Raw genomic sequence first — 23744 nt, forward strand, 5'->3', positions numbered from 1 at the left:
AAACTACTTCAAAGGCTTCTCATTCCACCTAAGAATAACAAACATGCTACAAAATATTCACTTACTAAGCCTGCCTTCTCCTGTAAGAGTCTTGCCTTATCTTCCTCCAGGAAAACCTGAGCCACAGTTACTGAGATACACCTTCAGAGATTCAGAAGTAGAAAGCAAATGCAGCCCCAACTCCCAGGCCATTTTTTCCTTGTTAATATTTCCCAGAACTCATACAGTTTTCAGTTTCTTTAAATACAGCTTTTGGTCTTTGTAGGTATAAAAATTATCACATCTCTTACTACATTCTAAAATTTTAAGTTGGAAAAAAATATTGGTCCCCAAACTCAATTTTTTCAGTAGAAAATTCTTCTTTCAACAGAATTCAAAATCCAGGTTAATTATATGACATTGGTAGCAAGTGATCTCCATCTTCTCTAGGCTTCTGATCAGTTTCAAAATAGAAGTTTTGATTAAAGATCTTCCCTAACATGAAAAAAAGAAAACAGAGAACAATTAATGGAAAACCAAGAATGCCCTGAAATGCACTTTTGTTGTAATACATCACCAAACCATGTTCCTAAGATCACCAACACTTTCTATTTTCTTTCTTTGCCGGGAAGTTGTTCTGTGCTGTGCTGATTTAAAACCAAACAAGGCAAACAAACAAAAACAACAACGAAAAAGAAACCCCACTCTGTCAAGACCATGTCATGCTTTTATGAATTCTAAATCAAACCTACCAACATATTCTTGGGCTACTCGTAGATGAAAATGCTGAGACTAAGTGAAATTGAAAATGTCATATGGACGGCATGCCTAACATTTTTTCAGTGCTGTCTTCCCTCAATGAACATCCTTCTTAAGGTTACGGTGTCTGTGTAGACTTTTTTAGTTTCACTGGATCTTCTTGTTTAAATCTTCTTTGTTACATGGATTTTTTTTTTTTTTTTTTGGTATATTTCAACAGAAGTTACCATAAGGAACTGTAGCATGTAGTTAATCTGTGTGTCCCTAATTAGGCTCTTCTGAATCCTTTCTTTGGATGTCCTAGTCTAGATGAAATGCATTTTTAATTCAGGGAACACATTCAAGCAGGTGGCTCTAAGGGGCTTGAAGAGTCTTAGGAAACATCAGTCATGTTCTCTCTATTGGATAATACTGAAACGGAGCCACAGGCCATCTGCTGGCTGGAGATGCAGGAATGAGTGGGAGTCCTGGTCTTTAAAAGGCAGACTCCCAGTAATAGTGCTCTCACAGCATTCAGCAAGGCTGACAGCACCTCCCAGGGGCCACGTCAGATGTTCAGAGATTTTTAAAGGAGTCTCCACCATATTTGGAATTTAAAAAGCATCATCTTCAGTTTCCTCAGGTTCCAATTAATCAAAGAAGAACCATGAGTGAGGGGCTGCCTATCGGAACAAAGGGATTCAGAGCAAAGGGGCAGCGGCTTCCATCAGGGCCATGTGTGTTATCATGACCCTTCATCAATTTCTTCTGCAAGCATGGATGAATTGCCCTGGTTTTTCTCTTCTAAAAGCTAGGTGAAGATATCCAGCCTTGATGGAACCCATCCATGAGGAAGTACCTTTATGAGGGCAGCAGGACCAAATATCAAAGCCAAATTATATCTCACCCACTATACTCAATTAATGTCCATAATGGTCTCTTTACAAGATAGTTTATTTTTGTGACCTAAGTCTGGTTATGGATCCTGGGGAACAAAGAAAAATAGTTACAGACATTTGCCCAAAATGCATGCTGAGAAAAGCAAATGGAAAGAGATAGAGTGAAATGTAAGATGAACTTGATAAAGGCAGGAAATATACCTTAATGAGATTTGTGTAATTCAAAGCATACTGACCAGTGTCTACAAAGATAGAATTAGAAGCATACATCGATATACATGAGGATTTATGGCTGCTCAAGTGCTTTTCATAGAAACTGTCTATGAAAAATATCGTATAGCATGAAATCACAGGTGATATTCATGGTAACAGGAGAGAAAATATGACACAGCCCAGGAATCTCTAGGCCAGAACAGATACTGTCTTAGTTTTAAATCATCTCTGCCATTTGCTATCATTGTGATCATAAGTCCCTTCATCTCTTGGAGGCTTCCTCTCCTCACTTATAAAACTTAAATACAGGGGCACCTGGGTGGCTCAGTCGGTTAAGTGTCTGCCTTCAGCTCAGGTCATGATTCCAGGGTCCTGGGATTGAACCCCACATGGGGCTCCCTGCTCAGTGGGGAATCTGCTTCTCCTTCTCCCTCCTCCCCTCCCCCGTCTCATGCTCTCTCTCTCTCTCTCAAATAAATCAATAAAATCTTTTTTTAAAAAAATTAAATACGATACATTCAACTTAAAAAGCCATTATGGAGAATAAATGAGGCAATCTGTGTGGAAGCATATTAACTGTAAAGAACTCAACATACATTGGTTATCACCAGAACCCATGTCACGTGGACAGGAATTATGTACTCACACCGGTGCCTCTACTCTAAGGCACTCTGTTAGGAACCTGAGGAAGAGGCTGGATCAAATGCTTACATTTGATGTTCTCTCACAAAAGCTACAAACTCAGGATCACTCGCATACAGCTCCAAAATTCTCATTCTTTCTTGAATTTCCTTAGAAAAGAAAAAGAGACCATACATTGCATTAGAGAAACTTCAACAGCTTTTTTGAAGGAGTTCTAGCTTTCTGGGCTATCGAGGGGAGAGCTCTAGGAAAGAATGGCCTTTTCAGAGAAATGGGAGGTTTGGATACTGCAGGAACCACTCTGAAAAACCCAGACATATATTCCTAAGGATGAGAGGGAGAAAGGAGAAAGCGTTTGCTAATAATGGAAAAAGAAACCACTAGGTGGGAAATGAGGTACGGCTCAGAATTATGTATCCTCTGCATACCACATCACCTGGGAGATATCATGAGGAAAAAAAACTGATCAAGAAATATTTTTCATCCTTTCTTGAAGCCCATGTACACACACGCACATGTGTACACACACACACACACCAGCAGCAACAGAGAAGCAACAGAAAAGCAAAGTTTCCTACCTCGCTGGAAAGCTCACTGTTCTCATACATTTGCCTGATTTCTTCCTTGCTCAGACCACCAATCATCTCTCCACCTGCAGAACTACAGAAGGGGTGCTGAGGATAGGGTCCCTCATACTGCTGGGGTCCGGCCACATGGCTTTCATACACAGGATTGTCCTTCACAGCATTTTCAATGGATGAGAGGCTGTCGGGCTGCCTGCAGGAGCCACAGAAAGAAAAGTATGGTTGGTTCAGGTTCTTCAGATACTCAACTACGTAGAAGACTATTTACCTGCAGCAAAATTTCTGTTGGGCAAGAAAAAGAGGTGAACTGGATGCAAATGTGGGAAGGTAACTATGAAAAATATCCAGATCAATCTCAAACATTATTTATCAGTATTATCTCCCCAACTACATGGCAAGTGCCCTATGGAATTACTGTTTCATGTCTCATTTATCTTTATTTGCCCCACAGTGTTTATCAATAAATGTTGATGGGGGAATATGTCTGTCAACAGATAGTATTTCATTGAATGAACACAGCTCCATCATTCCCGGAGTATGCAAACCAAAATCAGCATGTAACCATGTAACCGCACAGAGAATTTGATAGAAAATAAATATAGGGAGACCTCAGTGAAATTCAATTCAGATCTACAAATACTTACTGAGCTCTGATTGTGTGCCTAGGATTATCCTAGATGCTGATGACACACAGAGTTTGTTGGAACCCTGTCCTGAATGAGATTACACTCTAATGCAAAGTCAGAGTGAATAAAGTGTAAGAACAAGGATGGAATATGTCCTGGGTGTTCTAGGAAACTAGGAGAGGTGACTCCTTAGCCAGGGGGTGAGGGAAGGTAACCGGAACTCGAAGCAGTAGCTCTTATAGACTCTAGCAGCACAGAAGCAAAGTACAAACAGGGATCACAATCACATAACACCTAACAGGTCTTTGACTCCCTAGCCGACTAAGCTGGGCAGGTTTTATTTCCCCCATTAAGGAAGCTACTAACCAGAGAACCAGATTTCAGTTCTTGTCAGATTCTTACCCAGGTTTCAAATCTGGCTAATTATGGGGCACCTGGGTGGCTCGGTCAGTTAAGTCTCTGACTCGTGGTTTCAGCTCAGATCATGATCTCATGGGTGGTGAGATTAAGCCCCACAGTAACCTCTGTGCTCAGAGGGGAGTCTGCTTGAGGATTCTCCCCCTATGCCCCTCTACCCGCTCATGCACGTGCACACACGCTCTCTGTCAAATAAATAAATAAATAAATAAATAAATAAATAAATAAATCTTTTTTAAACAAACAAATAAAAAGAATTCTGGCTAATTACCATGGGAATGAGCCAAAAGGAGCAAACTAACAGATCTGGTCATCACACAAGGGCCTCACCTCTTGTCCATCAGCCTTATAACCACTCCCCACCATGGAACAGGCCTTTTGGCCACATTCAACAATGCCATTCCTTCAGTGTGCCCTTGAGATTCATGGATGCCTCCCTGACTTTGCTCATGCCCATTCAATTAGCCACCTTCAGAGCAAACATCTACTCTTGTACCCAGCTACATATCATAACCATCATTAAAACTTCTAAGACTCTCTTCCCAGGCAAAACAAATTTATCCCTCATCTTATTCATACTGCTGCTTATGTTTGTTTCCAATCTGACACCCTTTGAGGACAGGGATGACCATGCTTTTATTCAACATTATAGTTCTTCTCCACCCAGATCCTTATCCAACATTTGGCATATAATAAGTACAAAATAAATGAGTAAAAGGAACATTTTATTCTGTCAGAGAGCAATTTTTCTTATTTACCTGATGGGCCTCTCTGTTTCTCTCCTAACAGAATGAGCCTGAAGAGTCCTGACAAGGAAGAAGACAAGAGCAGAACAGACAAGGACAAGTCCAACCGCAGAGGCAATGGTGATTCCTATGACCAAGGGCTCAGACACAAACTCCTCACAGTGTTCACCTCGGTACCACCAGTTCTCACCCACTCGGCATCTGTAATGAGAAGTGATGAAGTCCAAAAACAAAATCACTGTGTTGAAAACAATGGCAGAACCTTCAGCGGGACTGGGGAAAGGTAGTGAAATAAATGCTGACCAAGTGAAGCTTCGATACAGAAGTGAACAAAAAAGGGGTGCCTGGGTGGCTCAGTCAGTTAAGCGTCTGCCTTCAGCTCAAGTCATGTTCCCAGGGTCCTGGGATTGAGCCCTGCATTGAGCTCTCTGTGCAGCAGGGAGCCTGCTTCTCCCTCTCCCTCTGCCTGCCACTCTGCCTACTTGTGATCTCCCTCTCTCTCTCTCTCTCTCTCTCTGTGTCAAATAAATAAATAAAATCTTTTTTAAAAAATTAAAAATTAAAAAAAAAGTGAACATAACAGTTTCAATGATCATACAATTTAAGATTGTGATTAGTGCCTGGTACAGACCCAGTAGGTCCTCCCTGACTATTTGTAAATGACTAAATAAAAGACTGACTAGACTTAAAGTATTCTATTTAACTTCCTTATTTTTACTTAACAAAAAACAGACCTAGGAAGGAAAGTGACTGAGATCACACAATTAGTCAGCAACAGATCTGGATCTAGAACCCAGGTCTCCAGACTGCTACTGTCCTTTCACCACACTGCAGAGATGCCCCCAATCCCCCAGGCTCCAGACTTGTGCAAAAGTGTCTTCAGGGGCGCCTGGGTGGCGCAGTCGTTAAGCGTCTGCCTTCGGCTCAGGGCGTGATCCCGGCATTATGGGATCGAGCCCCACATCAGGCTCCTCCACTAGGAGCCTGCTTCTTCCTCTCCCACTCCCCCTGCTTGTGTTCCCTCTCTTGCTGGCTATCTCTGTCAAATAAATAAATATAATCTTTAAAAAAAAAAGTGTCCTCAACTCCCAGAGCACCAAGGAAATGACTGCTTTTTAAATTAATATTAATTTCTCCAAAAATCGAAAGACTATTTTTCCTCTGAGTTTTCTAGCTAAACTTTATACTTTTCGTACAGAAGAGTCTGGATCATTCCCACCTGTATCCTCTGTGTCTGGCATCTGTAACATTTGCCCATCTTGACATTCATAAACTGTCCTCTTATTCATATTTCTCGCTTATTCTCAGCATTCTCTCCTTTTACACCCATGTGACTAGTTGTTGTGTGGTTCAGAGATTGATTTGTTCTGTTTTGTTTAAGGAAAATGAGCAGGGGAGAATGGTTAGGCTACCTGAATCTGCTCATCTGTCTGCTAGAGTTTCTTTGGTTCTTCCTTTTTAAAAAATGGATCTTAGGTACTTAAAATATATTTGTCACAATTTCAAAGGCTTTAAATACTTGCTTTTCTTTATTTTTGAACACTCATTAGGACCAAGAGAAATTCACAGGCATTAAGAACATATCCAAGTAGACAACAAAATTTCACAGTGTAAAGTATTGATCTGAGCCTAAACCTAATTTGAGTACCAATTGCCTTATCATCACCACTAAGGACCAACACAAAGATCTCCAACTACTTCAAGTACTCTAATTAAGACACATTTATTTTTTTATTTTAATTTTTTTAAAGATTTTATTTATTTATTTGACAGAGAGAGACAGCCAGCGAGAGAAAGAACACAAGCAGAGGGAGTGGGAGAGGAAGAAGCAGGCTCCCAGCGGAGGAGCCTGACATGGGGCTTGATCCCAGAACGCTGGGATCACGCCCTGAGCCGAAGGCAGCCGCTTAACGACTGCACCACCCAGGCGCCCCAAGACACGTTTAAATAATGTTTTACTTACGGCATCCTAAAAGTATAAAATAAAATTACCAATTGAACTGTGTATAATTCAGCCCTATTAATTGACCCAGTCTTCACATAAGAACTAGACGGCATCCATCTATTGCCTAGATATAACTTCTATAATAAATATTGCTGTGATTATCCTAAAGTCATAGGTGTAGACCCATCTTCTTCAGAGGAAGTATCTATAACCTTGGGAAACCAAAATCTCTAACTACAACATACCTACAAATGGCCCCATGTCCAGGCATAATGTCACACTTTCCATCATTCAAGCAAAAGTCAGGCTGTAGGTCACAGAGACTCTGACAGGGTAGTTCTTCCACACTCAGGTACCCAGGGTAGCATCTGCACTCTGCTTCTCCACTCCAGGGGTTGACTAAACACTCAGAAAATTCATTGCATGCCTGAAACTTGCAATGGTTGGCTTGATCACCTAAAACATCAAAAAAAAAAAACACAAAAACAAAAACAAAAACTAGAGAATGATACAAGAAAAGGCAAAACACAGGAATTTGGGTACATGAAGCCCCTCCAGTAACACTCCCCCCTCCAAAGTACCAAGGGACAGCCCCCTTCCTGAACCATTAAAATACACCATCACCACTAATACCACACAAAAAAATCTGACTCATCCTTGGATTGATGAGCTTTTGTCAAATTTCTCTGAAACCCAGAGCCAAAGCATAAAACCCAATGACCTGGATAAGCTTTTTCATTTTTTACCAAGAGCAAGGAGACACTTTAAAACCCATACCATGTAACTGTCAATCTAAATTCAACACAGTTTTCATGTACCTTTCATTTGCACCAACCCTAACCTACTATAGTCTACCTCTATTCTATACATGATGCTAAATACTCTATCCACAGTGAGAACCATGGGATAGGAGACAGAGCCCAGAGAACTGACAGGAGCCTCAGGAGTGGATACAACCCAATAAGAGCAGCTAAGAACATTTGAGATTTGTGGAAGCCAATGTTAGAAAAAATAAATCAGCCCTGTACCTCCTCAGGCCATTCCTAATATTTTGACTTCAGTAACTTTATTTTTCTTTGATTACGTAAGAAAAAAAATAAATTTTTTAAATAATTAGGACAATAACCAGTCAAAAATGATAGAAAGCATTCACCATGATGTGTCTTTCACCACACTGTAGTTCCACTATATGTTGTTCACTGGTGAATGGTAATCTGTGAAAGGCAAAGATGACATAGATACAAAAGACAGATGAAATAGGTGGAAATGAGCCTTAGACTCATCTAGATGAAAAAGCATGATGTTTAGCCAAAAGGCTAGGGGATTTCAGAGCAATCTACACTTTCAATGCTATCCTGATCAAAATACCGATGACATTTTTCAAGGAACTGGAACAAATAGCCCTTAAATTTGTATGGAACCAGAAAAGACCCCGAATCTCCAAGGAACTGTTGAAAAGGAAAAACAAAGCTGGGGGCATCACAATGCCGGATTTCGAGCTGTACTACAAAGCTGTGATCACAAAGACAGCATGGTACTGGCACAAAAACAGACCCATAGACCAATGGAACAGAATAGAGAACCCAGAAATGGACCCTTGGCTCTTTGGGCAACTAATCTTTGATAAAGCAGGAAAAAACACCCGGTGGAAAAAAGACAGTCTCTTCAATAAATGGTGCTGGGAAAATTGGACAGCCTCATGCAAAAGAATGAAACTTGACCACTCTCTCACACCATACACAAAGATAAACTCCAAATGGACAAAAGACCTCGATGTGAGACAGGAATCCATCAGAATCCTAGAGGAGAACATAGGCAACAACCTCTACGACATCGGCCAAAGCAACCTTTTTCATGACACATCTCCAAAGGCAAGAGAAACAAAAGATAAAATGAACATGTGGGACTACATCAAGATAAAAACCTTCTGCACAGCTAAGGAAACAGTCAAAAAAACTAAGAGGCAGCCCACGGAATGGGAGAATATATTTGCAAATGATGCTACAGATAAAAGACTGGTATCCAAGATCTACAAAGAACTCCTCAAACTCAATACACAGGAAACAAATAAACAAATCATAAAATGGGCAGAAGATATGAACAGACACTTTTCCAATGATGACATACAAATGGCCAACAGACACATGAAAAAAATGTTCAAAATCATTAGCCATCAGGGAAATTCAAATCAAAACCACACTAAGATACCACCTTATGCCAGTTAGAATGGCAAAAATTAACAAGGCAGGAAACAGCAATTGCTGGAGAGGATGTGGAGAAAGGGGATCCCTCCTACATTGTTGGTGGGAATGCAGGTTGGTTCAGCCACTCTGGAAAACAGTGTGGAGGTCCCTTTAAAAGTTAAAAATTGAGCTACCCTATGATCCAGCCATTGCACTACTGGGTGTTTACCCCAAAGATACAGACGTAGTGAAGAGAAGGGCCATATACACCCCAATGTTCATAGCAGCATTGTCCACAATAGCTAAATCGTGGAAGGAACCGAGATGCCCTTCAACAGATGACTGGATTAAGAAGCTGTGGTCCATATATACAATGGAATATTACTCAGCTATCAGAAAGAACGAGTTCTCAACATTTGCTGCAACACGGACGGCACTGGAGGAGATAATGCTAAGTGAAATAAGCCAAGCAGAGAAAGACAATTATCATATGATTTCTCTCATCTATGGAACATAAGAACTAGGAAGATCGATAGGGGAAGAAAGGGATAAAGAAAGGGGGGGTAATCAGAAGGGGAAATGAAACATGAGAGACTATGGACTATGAGAAACAAACTGAGGGCTTCAGAGGGGAGGGGGGTGGGGGAATGGGATAGACCGGTGATGGGTAGTAAGAAGGGCACGTATTGCATAGTGCAGTGGGTGTTATACGCAACTAATGAATCATCAAACTTTGCATCAGAAACCAGGGATGTACTGTATGGTGACTAACATAATAAAAAAAACATTAAAAAAAAAGGCTAGGAGAGTTAAAAAAATAAAGAGCATAGTCTCTGTTTCCAGAGAATCCAATATGGTTTTGAGAATCACTGATTTTCTTGCTGCTCTGGAGATTAAACATATTTTGCACAAATCTGTGACCTTGGAGTTTGGAAGATCTCTGAAGTTGATCTTCCTTTATCCCATGAAGGAATGGTGAGATGAACCGGGTTCAACAGTGTCTCCCCAAAATTCATGTCCACCCAGAACCTCAGAATATGACCTTATTTGGAAGTAGGGTCTTTGCAAATGTGATCAAGTTAAGATGAAGTCATACTTGATTAGGGTGGGCCCTAACACAATAACTGATGTCTTTAAAAGAAAAGGGAAAATTTGGACCCAGACACACAGAAGAGAGGCCATATGAAGATGGAGGCAGAGATTGAAGTATGTATTTACGAATCAAAGAACATCAAGGATTGCTGACAAGCACCAGAAGCTTAGAAAGAGGCAAGGAAGGAATTTTTCCTAGAGCTTTCAGAGGAAATGTGGCCCTACCAACACCTTGATTTCGGATTTCTAGCCTCCAGAACTATGAGAGAATAACTTTCTATGTTGTTATAAACCACTCAGTTTGTGGTACTTTGCTACAGCAGCCCTAGGAAACTAATACAGGAGATAACTGGTAAGACGTTCTTATAACAAGGAGAGCATCCAAATGTGATGACTGACGAGCAGTTTCTACAAGCAGGATTCCTCCATGCATTTCCTAAGTTTCCACGTCTTTATCCTAGCATTCATTTTGTGACTTTGTAATCAGAAAATAATCTAATCTTGGCCTAGCAGTGAGGGAGAGGGGTGTAAACGGGGTGCGAAGGATGGTATTGCATGGCTCCCCTTTGTTGATAAAAGTTCAAGAGTTTCTGAAACATACCATGCGAAAACAAGTTAGGCAAGAGACAAGTCAATCCTGTCTCTAGCTCATCTTGACATGAAATAGTATTTTAATCAGAAGGCCTTAATTAAAAATGTACCTGTTGTAGAAAAATACCTACTTAGAAATTTTAAAACTTTGTGGCCATTCTATGTGGGTATAGGTGAATGTATTTGCAGGGGGGAGGGAAGGAAAATAGAATATAAGAAAAGAAAAGATAAATATTGCTCCCTTTTGCTTCCAGACTAAAAGAAACCAAGGCTAATATTTAATCAGGTAAATAAAAGGTTGTAGTTTGAAGGCCTCTTTCTAGTTCTTTGTGTGGGTTAAACGCGGACAATGCCAAGAAAAGATGACTCCCTGTTTGGAAGAGTACTTGGTGACTTTATAATAAACAAAGGTGGACCTGGAGCTAAGCTTAGGATAGGAGACAGGAGTCTAAATTGTAGAATTAATACATTCTTGCTTTCCAATATAAGACTAAGAGAAGGATTGATGGGTCCAGGAAAATAAGAGTGAAAGAAATGCAAAGAGGGTCTGGAAAGGCAGCAAGAGTGGCCAGAGTAACAGGGTAGCTGGCTGGGTCGTGGAAAAAGAATTGGCTAGTGAGAGATACCTTTGAAAGATTTGCTGAGGAATTTAGGATAGTTATGCCTAATAGTAATATGTTTAAACCACCTGGTATGCTACAATAAAGCCTCTTCCATCACCCTCATACCATCAGCAAATATCTGATGGAATCAACTACCTTGTGTTAAAGGTGCTCTGTGATCTCTGTTGGGCTAACAGAAAGAACCACCACCTGGGTCAAAGTAAATGTGAGATTAGAAACAGCTCAAATAACTCAGAGCTGGAGATGATTAAGACATATTCAAGTTCCCTAATAATTCCTAGAGATATTGAGAGTGAGAGGGCCACGGATGCAGGTTCTAAAATGCACATGGGACAGGCTAATTTCAGTTTGTTTGAATATTAAGGGAAAAGGTGACCCTATAATCCTTGATGACTTGCCATGCCTTGACATGTGAGTTACATATAAAACGGAAGTAAATGCACTTATCTATTGTATTTCTCTTTAAAAAGAAATACACTGACTTCTACAAAAGTTTTATAAATCATAACTGCTTGCATTTGTATGGGTAGTTAGACGTTTTTACATGTTATTTGTTTAATCCTTAGACTAGCCCCATGAAATATATAGGCCAGGTAATCATATTATCCCCTTTTAATATATAAGATATATTAAATATCTTTTATTTTATAATAAATATCTTTTATTTTATCTGGGATAAAATAGCTCATCTAGAGTTATACAAATGATAAATGGCAGAAAGAGGCAAGAAACCAGGGCTTCCAGATTATAATTAATTGCTTCTTCCACTGCACCACACTTTCCTCATTTTTTAAAAGATTTTATTTATTTATTTATTTATTTATTTATTTGATAGAGACAGAGAGCACACAAGCAGGGAGAGAGGCAGAGGGAGAAGGAGAAGCAGGCTCCCTGCTGAGCAGAAAGCCCCCATGTGGGGCTCAATCCCAGGACCCCAGGATCATGACGTGAGCTGAAGGCAGATGCTTAACTGACTGAGCCACCCAGGCTCTCCCACTTTCCTCATTTTTAATGAATAATGTTCCTTCAAGAATTTCAAAGGAAAGAATGCTTGCTTCTTTAGAGCAAATATTTAAAGAATAGTGCTGACTCACAAATCAGTTTGAACTTAGTAAAAGACACCAGAGAAATATAAACCTAGACAATTCACCTTACTCCTACTCAAAATCACTGTTCTCTGGTATGTGGAAGGAAAAAGAAAACAAAGTTTGAGGATCCAACAGTATTCTCTGCACCCAAGTGTTCCAAATAAAAACAATGGTTCATTTCAGCCATTCACAGTATTTTTGAGTAACCCCTATACACAAAACATTATGCTAGGTTTTGGCCAGAAAGTGGTTGATAAAATAGATAACATCTCAGTCCTTGGGCATAGCTCAAATGGAGAAAATAGCCACTAAGCAAATATGTGCATAAATAAGCATTATTACAAAAGTTATGAACTCTATAGCAGGAAAGAATATTATATTACAAAAAGGACTAAAAGGAGATACCCAATCTAGATTACGGGTGAATCAGTGAAAGTCTTAAGGAAGAGACCTTTGAACTAAGGCATAAAGGGTGAGCAGAAATCAGCCAAGAGGAGAAAGAGTTTCAGGCAACAGGCGCAGTAAGTATATTGCAAAGGCTTTAAGGCAAGAAAAGTTTCTTGAAACTGAGGAAGTAAAAACAAGCTAATTTGACTACAATATGATGAGCAAAGAAGTTAGTTTCACTGGATGATATTGGGGGAAAATAAGGACCAGACCTTGTGGCTAGTGAACCAGGCAGCCACTGTAGTATTTCAAGCAGGAGAGTGAAATAATCTGATCATGTTTTAGGAAGAGCAGCCTGGATGCTGTCTGGAGAAGGGATAGGGGAGAGGAATGAGAGAGGTAGTAGGGAAACTGGTTCAAATGAGGAGTGGTGAATGCTTGGTCTGGACTAGCAGCAGAGGAGAAAGAGAAGTATACAGATTTGAGATATATTTAGAATATTCAGAATCAACAGAAGTGTGGCGGTAATGGAAACAGGTATCAAACTGACTTCCCAGGTTTCTGGCTTAAGTAGCTGAGTGGAGACAGCTTTCATTTCTCAAGAGTGAAGCTGACTGAAGGATTAGATTTAGTTAAAAGATGGGGAGATATGGGAAACAATAGCTCATTCTTAGATATCTTAAGTTTGATATACATAGGATACATCCAAGTTGAGTTCACCAAATACACAGTTAGAGTTTTGATTCTGGAGCCCAGAAGATAGTCTGATCTGCATATAAAAATGTGGAGAATTATTGACTTTATAGAAGACTTACAATAATGGAAATGGCTAAGACAGCTGAGGAAAATAATATAGAAGGAAAGAGAGTCCAAAATCATTTGAGCTTGGCAACTTAAGAGATGCAGCCAGAGCAGATCCAGTGGATAAGTAAAAGAGAGAGCTAGAGCTACACAGAATAGGTAGAAAAGGGAATGGGAGGTAAACAAGATAATGCGTGTGAACAACCCTTTTAAAAAGAGAATGATATTGATGTCCTATGAAGAGATCATTTAATAACTACCAAGATGTGGAGATTTTGCCTGACATAGTACTCTTTTTCCTTCAAGTATTGAATTCACCTTGACTCAGTATAGAAGAAAATACACAAGAATGATCACTGGATTCCACTAAGAAACCACCATAGTATTCAATACCATTACCTGATTCCACATCAAGGGAGAATTTATCAATAGCCAAGTTCATGGTCTGGTAGGCAGTGGTGCAAAAGTCTTCCAGAATCAGGTATACAGCATTGTTGACATTAGGAGGGACAGACTTCATGAACTTCATTCGGCTGTTTACCACAATACTGCCATTTCTAAAGTTCAGGATTTCTAAATTCTGGAACCCTGTGAGATTTGACTGGAGATAGGGAACGAGCTACAATAATGAAAAGTAGTCAGTTTATGTACAGGTTTTGCGTTTTGTTCAAAATATACCAACCCCCACCCAAAAAAAAACAAGGATGAACCCCTCCCCCACTTTTCCAAACTATATTCTATTTATATTATTTAAACTGTTCATCAATAAAAGTATAAACTGTGAATTATTTGAGAGTCAAGAGATTTTCACAGTGATATTTAGGAACTCATGGAACTCACAGCCAGTTTTAGATACCCAGGGAGTTTATTCTGTTTCACTAAAGAATCACAACAGTGAAGGTACCGTAAGTACCTACAAAACACTGGTCTCACAGTAACATGTGAAAAGAACTTTAAACTTCTTTCAGACGCATAATTCATGGAATACAATCTTCAGTATCTAAATTACTACATCACCCTCATGCTATATCTGTGTTTTCCATTTCTTATATCTGTCTTATTGTTTCCCTACTAACCCTAGGCCATGACACTAGTTGTAAATGAATGTCCACCTCAGACCATACTTTCATTGGCTCAGATCTTATGTGTTTAGGGGAAAGAGGGTTAGTTCATACGTGATTATTCACTACTGTCCATGTTTCACTTCTAGTGCTTACCAGTTCCAAAAATCTTTGCTCCAGTGCTTTATACTCCAAAGAGTTTTTATTAAACAGATCCTCCGAAAACATCATGTTTGTCACTCGGAGGCTGAAGAAAACCAACAAAGCTCCTGCAGTCTGGGTATGACTCCAGTCACCTCCTTCCGTGGGCTGCACCACAATAGCCCTCTCTGTGGAGTGAACATTTGTAGACATTTCCACATAACTACCAACCTTGCCATTTTCCTCCGGGATTAGCTCAGGCTGATAGTAATCTGTGCCTATCCGGTCCAGTTCTAATGAAATATCCTGAACACCCATAATTACTTCATCCTCTAGCAGGGTGGAGCTTGTGGTTGGAGACAATTTGGTAGACTGTGTCATGGAAGATTTCAACCAGAGCTTGTCAGTACTCTGTGGTGTACTTGCCAACGTGTCTCTGGACAATTTCCCTAGGGAAGAAGTTCTTGCCCAAACTACATCTGATTCTGGCAATATGGTCCCCAAATGTTGCGTATCTGGCTTCATTACTGAAATCTCGTTGTCGAACCATTCATGGTTGGATGACTCTGTAGGTTTTTCCATATCTTCCTTTAGAAATGATAGATCTGGTTTATCAGTAGAAGCAGAGATTGCTATAGATGTCAGGAGAAGAGGTGCTTTGGTAACTGAGTAATAATCAATGTTAGGTACCTCTGATATTTGCTTGGAGAGAATTAGAGATGCAGATTGAGTTGTGGCCTCTGCAAAGATGGGCACAGTAGGTCCACCAATGAGCTCTTCCTCTGCAAACTTTGTGGCTCTATCAAAATGTCCATATTTTAAATAGTCAATACTTTGCCCTGTAGAATCTATTTTGTCATCTATAACTAATTTCTCATCTACACCCTCAGTTGGCAAAAGTGAATCCTGATCTTCAAGCCATGACTTAGACAGTGGTTCAGAACTCTTCTCTAATGAAGTCTCACTCCATGGCCAAGTAATCTGATCTACCTTTTGCCCAGACCCTGAACCTAAACCACTCTCAAATATAAACTCTTTTTCTATGGATGTGTCTGGCATCAAAGTGCTCACTTCTAACTGGCCTTTGACTTTGGAGGCCAAAGAGTCCAAGCCAGAAGGTATAGTTACTTCTTTAGCAAGAAGATCTAAAGTGACAGAGGAGGTCAGATACGGTGAGGATGTCAAAGACACTCCAGAATCTTCAACAGATGGTATTGTTTCCTTTGGCACCAGGTGAGTGAGTGGACTTGAAGGCAATGGATGAACAGAAAGAAAATCTTCTGACCCTTCAACTTTGATTAATCCTAAAAATAAAGTTTTCCATTAATTAATCTACAAAGTTGCCAAAAGGTATTCCTAGTTTTCCTAATAAAGCCAGCTACTTGTGTTTTTTCTCATTAAGTTAGGAGATAGTTGCTGATTTTTACTCTGATAAATTAGCAAGCAAGAAAATCTCATTATGCTTTTGTGATACGGTACAATCACTCATGAATATACCCCCCTTCCATGAGGATAACAAGATCTCAGCTATTGAACTAATTCATCTTCAAGCACTTGATTTCTTTTATTCCATGGAAATAAAGAACTGCTGGTGACCAGATTGACAACAAATACTGAATCTAGTGGAAACTAAGGGAGAAAATTCCTTAGGAAATTTTGTCTTTGAATTCCCATTTCCTAATTATGTTTATTGCCCATGATCCTCCAAATTCACCTAATGTTTAAAATCCTGGACTCATTACTTATATCTTTGTTCAACTTCTTCTTTCACTATATACTCCAGTCATAAGTCACATTGATTTTCCCTTTCTTCCACATCTAAATCATCTACTTGATTTTCATTTCTTAATCTCTGTTATAGCTACCCGAATTCAGTTCTCCTTTTCTCAAGCCTAATGCAAGCTAAAATCTCTATACTTGGCCCCCAGAATTAATCCTGTTGAAAGCTACTATAATAATCTTTGATTTTGTTTGTTTACCACTACAATATTCAAGTAACTAAAGTAGTTCTTTAATAGGATTTTAATTAAATTATGTGTTTTTAATAGAGTGTTCAAAATATCTATTAATTGATCCCCATCCCAGCCACTAAGTTCATTTCTTATTATTTACCTATTTGGAATCTCCATTCCAACAAATGAAATCTAACCATTCCCCCTCTCACATGGCTTTCCCAAGACATTTCCTCCTAATAGATGCTACCATGCTTTTCTACTAACCCTAGTATCTTTCTCTCTTAAAAACCCTGTCATCTGATACAATAAAGTAAAAAAGTATGACAAGTAATTAAAATCAATTACCATCTTCTAGTATGTGAGATCCAGAAGTCCTTTCCTTAGAAAGCACAGGCAAGCCAGTCTGAAGCACTGCTGGGGTGACAGAATGAAGAGTCAAGCTGCTAATGTCTAAAACCTCTGGGGAAGAACTGAGGCCCACCTTCGAGGGAAAGGCTAATTTGGGTGTAGACACTAAATCACCCAAAGGGCTTTCTGACCAGAGTTCCCTGCCAGTGGTTGAGGGAGGACCAGAGCTGAAATCAAGTGGTGAAATACTGCTGGTGGTAGATTCATCTGCTGAGGGCCATTCAGCTTGAAGGGTATTATCCTGGGGGGAAAAAAAGGCTAAATCATATCATAGATAAAAGAAACATACAAAAATGATTTCAAATATCACCTATGTATACACATTCCCAGATTTTCTAAGGACACGGAGACAATGTAATATTGGTGGGGGTGGGGGTGGGGGTGGGTGGGAACATGAGCTCTAGAATTAAACAGAGCTCTCATCAAATCCCTATTCAACCCACATACTAGTTAAAAAATCTACAGAAAAGTCAGGAACCTCTTGAATCACATCTGTGTATTGGGGAGAGATAAGATAATATATTCAAAAGATTCTAAAATAAGTTTGTGAGGAAAAAATAGTACTTCTCTTGCTTTAGATAGTCCCTAATTCTGTCTTATTAGCTTAAATACTCTAACTACATAATTACTAATATCTATACTTTGATGTCAAAGATCTAAGCATATTACCCACAGCAGGAAAGAACAATTAGCAATTTTATTAATCACTCTGAAAGGTATTTAACTACTTAAGTTTTTCATTTTGGTAAGAAATGTCACCACATCAAAATGTGGTCTGTCTACCTCAAAAGAATAGCAACATCTATGAAATGGAATCTCACTTACAAAATACAATTTTCTCTTTCTAGTGACTTTTTACTAATACAGTAATATAGTACTAATCTTACCTTAAAATTTAACTTCAGGAATAGAAAAGTAGACAGAAACACAATCCATGAACATGCTAATTATTTAACCATATGAAGACAAGTCTACACAAAAAAGTTTAGTGGTGATGCTAATAGGTAAAATGGCCATGGCATTTGGTGAGAGTTTATATACTTCAATCTATACTGAGTTATAAGTAACAAAAAATAAAAAGTGCCATATGTATAGAAGAAATTCATAAAGTATTTCCTGGGTGAAAAAGGAAAATAGAAAAGAACAATCACACTTTACCCTAAGTAGCATTAAAATCACACACAAGCTTTTTAAAAACACCAATGTCCAAGCCTCATACCCCAGAGATCTTAACTTAATTGCTTGTGGGTAGGACCTAGACATGGTACTTTTAAAACCACACCCAGGGAGGATACCGGCTGATCATGTTCTGCCTATAGTATTACAGGCTGGATTTCTAAAATACTTTTTTAGTTGTTGAATTGTTATATTTCCCTTCAGGTAGACCCTTTAAGAAATCTCCTGCTGTTGGGTCCAAGATGTCGGCATCGGAAGATACTAAACACACCTCCTCCTACGGACACAACATATCTACAGCTACATATGGAATAATTTCCTCTGAATAAGTCCTAAAAACTAGATGAACAGCATCTCCTTAACAAAAGATGAAAGGGCCACACTGAATTTGGTAGGAGAGGCAGAGATACGCTCTCACCAAAAACCCCACCCAAAGAGTTGCAATCTACAATCAGTATGAAGTCTCAAAAACATGGAACATTTCCCTGAGGAGCAAGGAGTTTGTGCCCCTCATTAGGCACTCCAACCCTTGGGTCCTGCACCTGAGAGACCAGCCCCCAAAACATAAAACCATCAGGGATTATGTCCAGAACTGTAGGGAATGGAGAACCTGCCCTTAAAGGACTCACTTACAGAGTTGCTTGTCCCAGGACCCAGTGTAAAAGCAGCAATATGCTCGTTTGTGTGTTTGTTTGTTTGTTTGTTTGTTTCAGAGAGAGTTTTTAATCTTCTTTTTAAATTGAAGTATAGTTAACAAACAATGTTACATTACTTTTAGGTGTAATACATAGTGATTCTACAACTCTGTACATTATGTTATGTTCACCGCAAGTGTAGCTACCATCTGTCACCATACAATGCTACTAAAATATCATTGACTATATTCCCTATGCTGTACCTTTCATTCTCATGACTTATTCATTCCATAGCTGGAAGCCTTCCTTCTCTTTGATAACCACCCATACCCGTGCCATCCTCCCCTCTGATAACCACTAGTTTGTTCTCCGTATTTATGGGCCTGTTTCTGCTTTTTTTTATTTGTTCATTTGCATGTGTACACACATGCATTTAGATTACACATAAAGTGAAATCATATGGTATTTGTTTTTCTCTGTCTGACTTACTTCACTTAGCTATAATATCCTCTACGTCCAACCATGTTGTTGCAAATGGCAAGATCTCATTCTTTTTATGGCTGAATAATATTCCACAGCATATATATACACCACATCTTCTTTATTCATTTTTCAGTGGACATTTAGGTTGCTTCCATGTCTCAGCTATTAGAAATAGTGCTTCTATAAACATGGGGTTGTATATATCTATTTGAATTAGTGTTTTCATTTTCATTTTCTTTGAGTAAATACCCAGTAGTGGAATTACTGGATCTTATGATATTAAAAGCGGAAGTCTGAAAAGTGCCTAGAACATATGTGAAGGAGACACACTAATCCTAAAGCAAATGCCAAAAAGGAAGGAACCTGTTAGGGCTTTCTCGAAGGACAGAAGCACAGGCAGGTACAACTTTTGCAATCTCACTCTACCTTACTAATGCTGGTGCTGGTGAGTGCCATTTTGACAATCTCCCTCCAACCTGCTAGCACATGTGGGGCTCCCATCCCACATCACAGCACATTACAGCCAGCCAGGCAAGCACCACCCCACACACCATACCACAGCCAAGCCACAGCCAGCCAGGCAAGTGCCACATCCTCCCCCAACCCCCTACCCCTGCCAAAAATATATCACAGACAGCCTAGGCAAGAATCCAACCCGCCCACCCCCATCACAGCTCAGCCACGCCACAGTCAGAGGGTGCACACAGCCCACACAGGTGAAACCCAGGGAGCACCTAGCTCTGGTGGCCAGGGGGGCATTGTGCTTCTGGCCCCCATCTGCCATCCCCTACATAAGACCACTCCACAAGACTCCTACAAGAGACGTAGCTGTTTCATCTAATACATAGAAATGAACACAAGGAATCAGATAAAATGAGGAGACGGAGGAATATGTTCCAAATGAAAGAACAAGACAAAACCTCAGAAAAAGTCCTTAATGAAATGGAGATAAGTAATCTACCTGATAAAGAGTTCAAAATAATGTTCATAAAGATGCTTACCAAACTCAGGAGAAGAATGGATGTGCACAGAAAGAACTTCAACAAAGAGAAGACATAAGAAAGTACCAAACATAAGTCATAAAAATGAAAAATACAATAACTACACTGAAAAAGAGTACATTACAAGGGTTCAACAGCAAATTGGAAGAAGCAGAAAAACAGATCAGCAAGCTAGAAAACAAAGCAATGGAACTCACCCAGACAGAGCAACAAAAAGAAAAAATAATTTTAACAAGTGACAATCTCTTAAAGGACCTATGAGATAACATCAAATGGAATAATATACACATTATAGAGGCCCCAGAAAGAGAAGAGAGAGAAAAGAGGCAGAAAACTTATTTGAATAAATAGTGGCTGAAAAATTCCCTTGAAAAACAAGGGCATTACAAAAGGGCCAGAAAACAATAATATGGTAGAAATAAGTCCTTACTTATCAAGTTACTCTGAATGTAAATGGATTAAATTCCCCCTTCAAAGGGCAAAAATTGACTAAAAGTATAAAAAATAAGACCCAACTATATGCTGCTTCCAAGAGACTCCCTTTAGTTAAAGACATATAAAGCCTCAAAGTGAAGGGATAAATATATATATATATATATATATATATATATATATAATATATAAAAGGGATATTATATATATATATTTATATTCCATACAAATAAAAAACAAAAGAAAGCAGCAATAGCTATATTTATATCATACAAAATAGACTTTAATTCAAAAACTGTAACGAGAGACCAATAAGGTCATCATATAATAATAAAGAGCTCAATTCAGCAAGAGGACATAACAATTTTAAATATAAAGGCACCCAACATTGGAGCACTTAAATATATAAAGAAAATATTAACAGATCTGAAGGGAGGGATGGATAACAATACAATAATAGGGGACTTCAACATCCCCACTTTGAACAATGGCTAGATAATTCAGAGAGAAAAATCAATAAGAAAATGATGGACTTGAACTACACTTGAGACCAAATGGACCTAACAAACACACAGGACCAGATGGTCTCACTGGTAATTCTACCAAACATTTAAAGAAAAACCAATGCCAGTCCTTCTCAAACTCTTTCCAAAAATCAAACAGGAGTGAACATTCCCAAACTTATTTTACAAGGCTAGCATTATCCCGATACCAAAACCAGACAGAGATATTACAAGAAAATAAAATGACAGACCAACATCCCCGATTAATAGAATGCAAAAATTGTCAACAAAATATGAGCAAACTGAATTCAAAGCAAATTAGAAGAATCATACACCAGGATGAGAGGAGGACTTATCCCTGCGATATAAGGACAATTCAAAATATACAAATCAATAAATGTGATACACCACATTAATAGAATGAAGAATAAAAGATCATATAATCTTCTCCACAGATGCAGAAAGTATCCGACAAAATTCAGCATCCTTTCATGATAAAAACCCTCAACAAATTGGGTACAGAAGCAACATATCTCAACATAATAAAGGCCATGTATGACAAATCCACAGCAAATATCATAACTCAATTGTGTAAGGCTGAAGCTTTCCTGCTAAGATGAGGAATAAGACAAGGGTTCTCACTCTTACTATCTTCTTCAGTATAACACTAGAAGTCCCAGCCAGGGCAATTAGGCAAGAAAAATAAATAAAAGGCATTCAACTCAGAAAGGAAGGTAAAATGGTCTGCTCCAGATGGCATGATCCTATGTATTGGGGCACCTGGGTAGCTCAGTTGGTTAAGCATATGACTCTTGATTTCAGCTTGAGTCATGATCTCAGGGTTGTGAGACTGAGTCCCACAATGGGCTCTGTAGAGATCGAGCCCCACAATGGGCTCTCTACTCAGCGGGGAGTCTGCTTGAGATTCTCTCCCTCTCCTACTGCTCCTCCCCTCACTCTCTAAAATAAATAAATAAATCTTTTTTTAAAACTGTTAGAACTAATCAATGAATTAAAGTTACAGGATACAGCAGGATCAACATACAGACATCAATTACATTTCTGTACATTAACAACAAACTATTTGAAAAAGAAAAATAATCTCTTTTATAATAGCATCTAAAACAATAACAACCTTAGGAATAAATTTAATCAGGGAGGTAAAAGATCCATGTAGTGAAAACTATAAGACTTTGATGAAAGACTGAAGATGACACACATAAATGGAAGCTTATGCTGTACTTACGGATTGGAAAAATTAATATTGTTAAAATGTCCATACTAGCCAAAGACATCTTCAGATTTCAACGCAATCCCTATTAAAACGCCAATAAAATTTTAGAAAGAGAAAAAACAATCCTAATATTCATAAGGAACTAGACCCGAATATCCAAAGCAATTCTGAGAAAGAACAAAACCAAAGGCTATTACACTTCCTGATTTTAAACTACATTATAAAGCAACTGTATTACAAAGCAATTCAGTGATTTGATTATAGTAATCAAAACAGTAATGTATTGGCATAAAAACAGACACATAGACCAAAGGGACAGAATTTAGAGCCCATAAATAAACCCAAACATATATAGTCAACTAATATTACAAGGGAGCCAACAAAATACCCAATGGGGAAAGGATCATCTCCTCAATAAATGACGTTGGGAAAACTGGATTAATTACATGCAAAAGAATGAAAGTGGACCCCTATCTTACGCCACTCACAAAAATTAATTCAAAATGGAATAAAGACTTAAAAATAAAACCTTAAACTGTAAAACTCATAGAAGAAAACAGGGGGAAAAAAGTTCCTTGACATTAGTCTTGGAAATGATTTTTGGATATGACATCAAAAGCAAAGGCAACAAAGCAAAAATTAATAAGTGGGACTACATCAAACTGAAATGCTTCTGGACAGCAAAAGAAATAATCAACAAAATGAAAAGGCAGCATGCAGAATCAGAGAAAATACTGGCAAACCATATATCTGATAAGAAGTTAATATCCCAAAAATATTAGGAACTCATACAACTCAATAGTAAAAACAAATAATCTGATTAAAAATGGGAACCATTAGAGACTATGGACTCTGGGAAACAAACTGAGGGCTTCGGGGGGGGGGGAATGGAATAGGCTGGTGATGGGTATTAAGGAGGGCACGTATTGCATAGTGCACTGGGTGTTATACGCAAGTAACGAATCATGGAACTTTACATCAAAAACTAGGGATGTACTGTATGGTGACTAACATAATATAATAAAAAAATATTATTATTAAAAAAACGAAAAAAAATGGGAAGAAGATCTGAATAGATATTTTCCCAAAACGACATACCAATAGCCATAAGTATATAAAAAGATGTTCGAAGATGCTAATCATCAAGGAAATGCAAATCAA

The 23744-nt window shown here is 38.7% G+C and overlaps 1 protein-coding gene across 1 annotated transcript in view; it reads right to left on the reverse strand.

Moving 5' to 3' along the window:
• Window positions 1-494: 494 nt before the first annotated feature.
• The window catches only part of IMPG2 (interphotoreceptor matrix proteoglycan 2), a 71325-nt gene continuing 48075 nt past the window's right edge, over window positions 495-23744 (reverse strand). Inside the window, exons 12-18 of the mRNA XM_008702024.2 lie at window positions 17057-17360; window positions 14772-16060; window positions 13954-14173; window positions 7035-7245; window positions 4862-5045; window positions 3050-3271; window positions 495-2620 (exon numbers count right to left, since the gene is read on the reverse strand). Coding sequence (XP_008700246.1) covers window positions 2537-2620; window positions 3050-3271; window positions 4862-5045; window positions 7035-7245; window positions 13954-14173; window positions 14772-16060; window positions 17057-17360 — 2514 coding nt within the window. The 3' untranslated portion in view covers window positions 495-2536. The remainder of the gene's footprint in view (window positions 2621-3049; window positions 3272-4861; window positions 5046-7034; window positions 7246-13953; window positions 14174-14771; window positions 16061-17056; window positions 17361-23744) is intronic.

Source organism: Ursus maritimus, unplaced genomic scaffold, assembly GCF_017311325.1.
Source record: "Ursus maritimus isolate PB19 unplaced genomic scaffold, ASM1731132v1 scaffold_4, whole genome shotgun sequence".
Classification (NCBI taxonomy): Eukaryota; Metazoa; Chordata; class Mammalia; order Carnivora; family Ursidae; genus Ursus; species Ursus maritimus.